At 36.3% G+C, this 9827-nt stretch overlaps 1 protein-coding gene across 1 annotated transcript in view; it reads right to left on the bottom strand.

The window, feature by feature from the left end:
- Itgb8 (integrin subunit beta 8) overlaps nt 1-9827 on the bottom strand; it is a 95955-nt gene that overhangs the window by 28574 nt on the left and 57554 nt on the right. Inside the window, exon 7 of the mRNA XM_004626453.2 lies at nt 915-1010. Within this exon, the coding sequence (XP_004626510.1) occupies nt 915-1010 (96 nt within the window). The remainder of the gene's footprint in view (nt 1-914; nt 1011-9827) is intronic.

Raw genomic sequence — 9827 nt, 5'->3', positions numbered from 1 at the left:
TCTAAAGTTTTAAACAATAAGTAGAGGGCCCTGGAGATTGAGATTGAGAAGGTCTACAGTTTACTGGGTGGAAGGAAGAAATCGAGGGAGGCAGATGTAGACCAGTGAACAGTGACACATACTAGAAGTTAGGGAACTGCAGCATCGCGGGAATAATGCTGGGAAGAGAGACCCTAAAAGAACTTCCAAGAAAGCTACAGCAAGCACACAAGAGAGCCGTTCTGTGCCTTGCTCTCACAGCATCTGCAGAGTGATGCTGCGGCTTGGCACCTCTCCTATTTGCAAAGTCTACTTGGCCCAAAGGATTCTGGGTACAACCAAAATGATCCTCAGGCACAAGGGGTTTAATCAGCTTAGCTGCCCACTTCTGTAGCCTTCTTGGAACTTTCCTGGACAACCCAAAGTCAGGTACTCATATCCATTATTGATGCTAGGTGTTTTATAGGTGGCCTGAGATCACAGCTCTTCACTCAGTGCAGCCTAACTAGGACAAAGGTGGAAAACACCTTACCGAGACCAAAACCAGGCGTGCTGGTGAAACTGAAAATTAAGCTGATGTTCTCCAGCTTCAACCTTCTATAAGGACATGCTGATGGACCAGAATATAAGCAGTTCTGGACATGGGAAGCCCAGAGGTGCGGTGTGAAAGTGCTTACTCTGTAAAACTCTTGTCATTATTGTCAAATATTAGGCTGTGTTGATGTTGTATTGAACAAAATTCCCAAACACACTTAGTACACACACTTGGTTCTAGATGATATGAGTCTAGATCAAATTTCTATTTAAGTGCTAACATGAGATATTACAAAGTGTGTTTTAGTTAACACAGTATGACATTTCTGATTCCAAAAAGTGTCCTAAATTCAACCATAATGCAAATATTCTAATTTTTTATTTTTTGGGAATTAACATACCTTATACCAGTGAAACTGTTTTCCTTGAACTGCAAAAATGACATTAATGTTGTTTTCTATTAGCTTTTCTGAAAGTTGACCTAGTGATGGATGTTCCTGTAGTAGAAGATGGAAAAAGAGAGTGAACTTTAGTAGCTCAGCCTCACACATATCCAAACATATATTTTGAAGAAAAATTGCAACCTACCTAACAAGGAACTTCCTTGGTAAATGTTATGGTTTTATTAGAGGCATTTAAATTATTTTCAAATATAACATCAATATCAATGTATTGAGCACATTTTTATAGGCAAAAACTATACAAATCTACAACACATAAATGAAGAGGGCCTATTTCAATGTGTACTTAAAGCCATCAAGACCTTTTTAAAAAATGCATGGACTCAAAGTGATGAAATTGAAAGATAATTAAATATTCATAGAGACATATTAGTGACAATTACACTTGGAAGCATAATTCAGTAACATGTGTTAAATGTAAACATATATTTGTGTATATGTATATGCCTATAATCATATGTACATATAAATCTATCTATCTATCTATCTATCTATCTATCTATCTATCTATCTATCTATACTAATATGTGTAGATATACATATTTGAGTTAACGTGATACAGTATAAACTTTATTTAGAAGCAGAAAACTGTGCTCAAGTCCTAGGTTTGTCATTTTATGACAAAAGCCCTCAGTTCCATCCTATGTTAATATATGAACAATATCACCCTTTTATGACTATTGGTAACATTAAGAAACCGCAATAGTATGTAAAGTATTTGGTGTAGTTTCCTGTATCTAGTAGGTACTCAAAGCTAAGAGCAAGTATACTTTTCATTTCCAGCTACTTGTACAAAATATAGACTGTATCCCCATATATTGTCACTGCACTTAATTTGTTATAATGATATTTTAAAATTCTACATCATTTTGATAAAACATATGCAGAACCAATTGTGACATTCCTTGTGGTAGTAAAATCTAGGGATAACGAGGAGGAGGGGAATAAAATTTTGTTTTAAGGGCTAGAGATAGAGCTCAGAGATAAAATGCTTGCTTGAAATGTGCAAGAGTCTGGGTCAATCCCCAGAGATGAAAATTAAGTTAGATTACAAAGTTTAAAATGATGGAAATTCCTATCTAAAGTTATGTAGGTAGGGCCGGCCAAATAGCTCAGCATATTAAAGTGTCTGCAAGCAGGCGCAGGGGCCAGGAGTTCAATCTCTGGGCCTGCCATGCTGGCTCTGCTCCCAGGGCGCACTGAGATGGCGATTGAGACCGGGCATGGTGGTGCACCCCTGTAATTCCAGCTCTTGGGAGACTGTAAAAAGGAGGATCACTAGGAGTCTGATCTAGTAGTGAGACCCTGAACACCCTGTAGATCCTTCCCTGAAACACACACACACACACACACACACACACACACACACTCAAAAGTTATGTAGGTAGAAATAGTAACCTCATTTTTTAAATAAGTGTTTTTCTAGGAATTCTGTGATTGCTTTCTTTATAGTTCATTACAAAGTAATGATACCAAGCTCTACCTGCCAACGCTTCCTCATTTGATGGTGCCTAACTGCACGAACCCAAGCTTTAGTGACTGAGGCTGACTAGGATCGTGAGATCGATATTCAAATTATTGCATTGTTTTTGCTCCTTGCTATACTCTCCAGCCCTAACTGTGTTTTGTTTATTGGAAACTTTTGCTGAACTAGTTTTGTTCTAAAGATGTCTGTATTTTGGAAACTACACAAACTCAGAAGAAAGCAAAATGGACTGGTTTCACTTATAACCTGAGTTCTGTGACCCACATAATAAACTTACAAATACAGACATTAAGTATATTCCACTGTTTAAAAACATTGGGGCTGAGGATGTAGCTAAGTGGTACAGCGCGTCCTGAGTGTGCACGATGCCCTGGGTTCAATCCCAAGGGGAAGCCAGACATAATCCTTTCATTTCTATAGTGTCCATATTTGTGACGGCAGCAACAACTCATATGTTCACGGGTTGCATTTAAATGTGATATGAATACAAGTTATGAAAAAGGCTTAAAAAGTATTACCACATGGGTTTGCACAAGAGCAATTCTGCCCAGAGCAATTCTTAAGAATGTAATTTTAAAGTAATAGAAAAAAAATCTTCCCAATATAAATTCTGACAGCTAAATTTTTATTCTTGTTCCTAACAAAATGCATAATCTTAAAATAGATTTATAACTTTGCTTAACCTAAGTAAATTAAAGTGAACAGGCAAAGGCAAGGTTAATTTAGCTGTATTGGGAATATTGTTTTAATGGCAGCAACTACTTTTCAAATAATTTTGCTTTGACAAAAAAATAATTGCAGCTTGCCAAGTGCTCACTTTCCTTAATTTAAAAACTATTCATATTTTTAAGGAAAATTTAATCCATATGGTTTTAACCAGCTAATATTTAACTCACATAAAAATCACATTTAAAGAAAAGTTGACAACGTAAGCAGCTCTTCCTCTCACGCCCTTTGCAAAATAAAAGGAGTCATGTGGGATTAACATACACACAGTTTAAATCTAGAATATTTTAGTTCAGTCAGAAGCTCATTAAAAAGATCGGTCAGATTTTTAAGCTTAAAAGAACACATGTTTCAAACTCTAGAGAGAAATTTGTTTCAAAAGAAAATTCCAAGTACCTTGAGGCTGATCTCTAAAAATCACAAATGTATAACAGATGTTTAAATAAACCACCGTTGACAAGAGGCCTATGGATTAATAATGGCCCTTTTGGAGGCCCCTTCCCCTTTCCTCTATGAAGCTTATTATCATTTAGGATTTGATCTTTCTGCGCTTTATTTTGTCAGTAGGAGAACACACTCCCTCACAGGCAGCTGTCTTCGTCAAGTGCCGCCATTGCCCCTCTGTCTAACCCCCTTTGTCTAGCCCATTACACGTTGTTTCTCTTAACCCCGAAAATAATTACTCGAGATAACAAGCATGTCAGGGGCAAAAGGGAGAAGTTAAAGCAATGTGCCAAGCCAGCTGCTAAGTAACTAAGGTTGTGGGGAGTGAATTATAAATGTCAAAGGAAAGAGGAGGTAAGAAAGTCTTGGGGAGCCATTGCAGTGAAAGTGATAGTTGAACAGAGATGTGTGGTAGAAGTTTGGTAGCCCCTGGGTCTAGGTGGGAAAAGAAAAGTGTTTACCTTTCTCTCCATCTTAAGTAAAATTAGTAATAAAAGGTACATAAGATAATTTAGAACATTGAATATTGAATATTGTAATAATGTATTTAAACAACCCCAATAAATTAAGTGTCAACTATATGAATTATATTTTAGGATTCTTTTTATAAAGGAAGACAAATAACATTGAAGCAATCTGACAGCAGACATTTATCTAGAGATGAAAACTTCAAAGTATATGCTGTCAGTCTACATCTACTAACATAGCCTATCATCTTTTTGTAAAAACATGCAAATGCTTAACAACGCTTTAGAAAAACAATGACAAAGCCAGGGAAAACTGTAAACAAAAGCTCATTAGTAATTGAGTCTATACAAATAGTAACACATGTGAAACATCTAGAAATTAAAGTTTCATAAGCTAGAAACAACATTTTGCAAATACAGTTTTTCTATGAAAACTCATTGAGCTCTAAATTTCTTTTTATTTTAAAGAGAAAAAAAATTCCAATAAAAACAATGACAGAGTTTTACAACAAGATAATAGGAAATTAACAATAGTTAATATATTGCATATTGCCACCTTCAAAGTAGTTGCTCAGATTAAAAGACGTAAGCATGAAAGATTAATCAAACAATGTAAGCACAAACCACTTTTAATGAACTAATAGAAATTAGTAGTATAATTTATCTTAGAATATATATATATATATATATATATATATATATATATATATATTCCCTTCCATTTCTTCTCCTTTCCCCCATTCCAGTTGTTCCTTCCTCTTGAGCAGTTTCTTTTCCTCTCATAATATCTATTTATATTTTGAATCTTCTTAACTCTGATAATTTTTTATATTAGGAAGATAATGTGATGTATGTACACATGAGTCTGATTTATTTCCCTTGTAAATAAGATCTCAAGTTGCATCCACTTACTTATAAAAGTCTCAATTATATCCTTCTTTATAGCCAAGTAGTACTTCATTGTATAAAAGTACTACAAAATTTTATTGATTCCTCAGTTGGAGGGAATCTGGGTTGTTTCCAATATTTAACTATAGCAAATTGTGCTTCCATAAACATGGGTGCACATCTATCGCTGTGATATGATGTTTTTAATTCTTCTGGGAAAATACCTAGAAGGGGAGGAGCTGGGTTGAACGGAACCTCTAATTCTAGATTTTTGAGGAATCTCCACTGCAGTTGTTGCGCCAGTCTGCATTCCCACCAAGAGTGGAGAAGGGTTCCTTTCCCTCACAGCCACCCCAGCATTTCTTATGGGTTAATTTCATGAGATAGCCCTCCTTTCTGGGGTGAGGTGGAATATCAATGTTATTTTAATTTGCATTTCTCAAATGACCAATGATATTAAATATGCTTTCACATATTTATTTTCCATTTGTGTTTCTTCTTCTGGAAAGTGTGCATGCATCACAAACTCCCATCTTTGGACTGGGTCTTTGACTTTGTGGGGGGTATGATTTTTTTTTTTTTAGTTCTTTGTGTGTTCACTGTAGAAATCCTTTGTCTGAGGGGGAGTCGGCTAAAATTTTTCCCACTCTGTGAGTTTTCTTTGATTCTGTTAGTGATTTATTTTGACATGCAAGAGCATTTTAATAAGATGAGGACCCAGTTGTTGATTCTTTGAAGAACTCCCCAGGCAGATTTTTGTTCATGAACTCTCGGTCTACACTTCTGTCTTTGAGATTTCTATCCACTTTCTCTTCCAGTAGATTCAGTCTTTAGGTTTAATTTAAATCTTTGATCCATTTTGATTTTCATTTAGAGCATGATGATAGACATGGCTCTAGTTTTAGTCTTCAGCATGTAGCGAGCCAGTTTTCCCAGCATCATTTATTGAAGAGGCTTTCTTCCAGTGAACATGTCTGGCTCCTTTGTCAAAGACAAGGTGGTTGAGCATGTTTGGAGTTGTGTCTGCATCTTATAATCTGCTCCATTGATCCTAAGGTCTGGTTTTTGTGGGTTTTTTTGCCAGTACCATGCTCATTTTATCACAGTAGCTTTGTAGTATAATTTCAAGTCAGGGATGGTGGTGCCTCCTGCCTTGTCTTTGTTACCCAAGACTGCCTTTGCTATTCTAGGTCTCTTCTGTTGCCAAGTGAATGTTAGGAATGTTTTTCTCAAGATCTGTGAGATATGTAAATGGTAATTTACTCAGGATTGCATAAAATCTGTGTTACAGTTTTGGGTGAATGGCCATTTTTCCACTTTCAGTTCTTCCTCTCCATGAGCAAGGGCTCTCTTTCCATTTTCTGTTATCTTCTTCAATGTCATTTTTAAATGTACTATAATTTTCACTGTATAGATCTTTTACTTCCTTTGTTATATTGATTCCCAAGATGTTAATATTAAGATGCTATTGTGAAGGGTGAGGTTTCCCTAATTTTGGTTTTGTACAGGAATATTGTTGATTTCTAAGCATTGACTGTATCCAGCTATGCTGCTGAATTTACTTATTCATTCTAGAAGTCTTTTGGTGGAGTTTTTCGATTATTCTATGTACAATATCATGTCATCTGCAAATAATGATAATCTAACTTCTTTCCTATCCTTATTTACTTTATTTTTCTCTCTTGCATAATGGTTCTGGCTAATGTTTCCAGAACTGTATTGAATAGGAGTGGTGATATTCCACTTTCATTCATTTAGTATAATGTTGGCTGTTGGTTTGTCATAGATGGCTTTTATGAGAATGAGGTTAAGACCATCTATTCCAACTTTCTGTAGGGTTTTTATCATCAAGGAGTGTTAGGCTTTATCAAAAAGTTTTTTTTTCTTTTTTTTGCACCTATTGAGATGATCATGTGATTTTTTTTTGTCTTTGGGGTATTACAGTCTCCCATTGCAACTGTGTTATTCTTTATATGATTTTGCATGTCTATTAATATATGTCTTATACAGTTGGATGCTTCCATATTTGGTGCCTGCATATTTACAATTGTTATCTCTTCCTCTTGAAGTTTTCTCCTAACAAGTATGTAGTGACCTTCTTTCTCTCTTTTGATCATTCTCGGTTTGAAGCTCACATGGTCTGTAAATGGCATAACTACCCCTGCCCTGCTATTATTTCTGGATTCCTTTTGCATGAAATATTGTCTTTCATCCTTTGACTTTCAGGTCATGAGTTTCTTTCCAAGTTGAATGCTTTTGTTGTGTACAGCATGTTGTTGAATACTGTTGCTTGATCCATTCTGCCAAACAATTTGTTTTGATTTTTGAATCAAGGCCACTTACATTGATGGTTACAGTTGGTATGTGTTAGCACATCTTTGCCATGCTATTTTCTTACTAGTGGCTCCTTACTTTTCCACTCTGTTTAATTGCTTGCCCTACCTATTGGTTTCTTTCTGTTCTTTGTCATGGAATTGTGATCATATTTATCTTTCAGTACTTTTTGTGGTGTTGCTTTGGTGGTTATGAAGTTCTTCAGTTCTTTGTCATGGAAGTGTCTTGTTTTTCCATTCATTTGAAAGATAGTTTTTCAGGGTAAATTCCTCTGGGTTTGAAGTGGTTTTGTTTCTGGACTTGAAATGCCTCACTGTAAACTCCTCTTGACTTGATGCTTTCTGTTGAGAATTCCGTCGTTATTCCAATGGGCTTTCTATTATAGATGATCTGTTTCTTTTCTTTAACAGCTTTTTAATATTCCATTCTTGCGATGAATTTGTGGGATCTTGATTATTCTATGTCTCAGTGTAGATTTAATTTGGTTATTGCTATCTGAAGTTTTATATGCTTCACTTAACTGTCAGATTCATTTCTCATGCTTGGTAAATTTTCTCTTTCTTCTGCAAATTTTTTTTTTTTAATGTCATTTGCAGTGGCTCTTGCTTTTCCATTGACACCAATTATTCTTATATTACTTTTCTTTTTATTCTCTTGAAGATGTTGAATTGTTATTTCTTGATCTTTTCTTCTTCTCTTTTTTGGTGGCATTGGGAATGAAACTCAGGGTCTTGCATTTGCCAGGCAGGTGCAGTGCCACTGAGCTAAATCTCTGGTCTCTCCTTTCTTATTTTCAAGAGATATTTCCTTTCATTATTGCTAGCCATGATCTTGTCTTCAAGGTTGAAAATCTGTCTTCAGTTTTATTTAAGTGATTTTGCCAGCTTTCCATGAAATTTCCAATTTTGGGGATCTCTGTTTGAACCTGTTTCATGCATTCTATTTCTTTGCTATACTGATGGTTTACACTTTCCATCCATTTCTTATCATAGTCTTTTAAAAAAGATCTCTACGATAGATTTTCTTAGTAATTGCTTTATGAATGCCTACATTTCTTTTTTTTTAACTGAGAGATTATTTATGATCTGATTTCCACTTAGCCTGATGCATTTATTTCTTGTCTTCGGTTGCTATCATTTCAAAGATTTCAGCTGGGTGTCTGCCACTTTCTTCTCTCTCATTGTCTCCTGGATTTGTGCTTAGTGGGCTGGAGGTCTGAGGTTATATTTTGTTTCTGTCTCTTTTCATTTTCTAAAATTTTTATATTGTTTTCTGTGTCAGTCCTTGTAAGTTTTTGTAGTAGGTAGCGATATGACTAGGATCAAGTCCTTCTTGGAAAAGTCTGTTCCTCATGGATGTCTCCATGTGTGGGAGGTTCTTGGTTTGTGTCTGTTCCAAGATCTTACCTTCCCAGTTAACTAAGACTGAGATACTAGTATAATTTTAGCTCAGTCTGCAGTTCTTTGTTGCTGAGCTTTGCTGTGGTTATTGCCCCAGATCTTCCTAGTATTGTTACAGAATGGAGAGCAATTGATTACAACAGATATGACATCCTAGCTATAATAGTACATTAAGCAGTAACAATAGCATCAAGTATAGTTTAGAAGCTGACAAACTGTGGTAGCTATTGATTTTGTGTCTTAAACCATAGAAGCAAAAGCTACAATTATATAAAAGAACCCATTATAAATTGGGATATTGTATTCAAAATGTTTTCCCGTGGGGGCTGGCAAAATGCCTCAGCAGATTAAAGTGTCTGCAAGCAGGTGCAGGGGCCGGTGGTTTGATCCTCGGGCCTGCCATGCTTGCCCCATCCCCAGGGTGTGCTAAGATGGCAATTGAGACTGGGTGTGGCGGCGCGTGCCTGTAATCCCAGCTTTTGGCAGGCTATAAACAAGCAGATCATTACGAGTCCGATCTAGTGGTGAGACCCTGAGCACCCTGTATACCCTTCCTTAAAATAAAAAAAAAAAAAAAAGTGTTTGCCCTTGTTAGAGTTTTACCCTGTGGTGGGGGAGATTTAATAAGAACAGTAGCTAAAACAAATACAGCCGAGAAGAGAGCATCAGCAAGGCTTAAGGACCTAGGATCAAGCAAGCTTTGGAAAACTAGGGAACAGGGAAAAAGAGAAAGAGTGAAGGAGTAAGCAAAGTATTATCTGAACTTGGTCATGCAGTTTGGGAGACGGGCATAGTTTTCTGTGGCTGGATTTCTTCCCAGCAGTTTAGAAAACAGTGAAAAAGAAAAGAGAAAAAAAGAAAGAAAGTAAAAAGAAAAACAAAATAAGACACGTAAATAAAAATCCACAGGGGGGAAAAAAAAAAAGAGAGAGCAGAGGGGGCCCCACTCACCTGCTTCTATTCTGTATGGCTTTGTCCCAGGCATGATTTTGGTGCACCCAACTTATTGCCATTGTTGCCATGGGTTTTTCATGCCACCAGTCCTGCCTGTCCTTCTTGTGGCCCTAATTGGGTCCCTGCTGTGTCACTGGGTTCCCTCTAGTCTCTG

Source organism: Octodon degus, unplaced genomic scaffold, assembly GCF_000260255.1.
Source record: "Octodon degus isolate 3935 unplaced genomic scaffold, OctDeg1.0 scaffold00015, whole genome shotgun sequence".
NCBI lineage: Eukaryota > Metazoa > Chordata > Mammalia > Rodentia > Octodontidae > Octodon > Octodon degus.
This window is presented reverse-complemented; position numbering and strand designations above follow the sequence as displayed.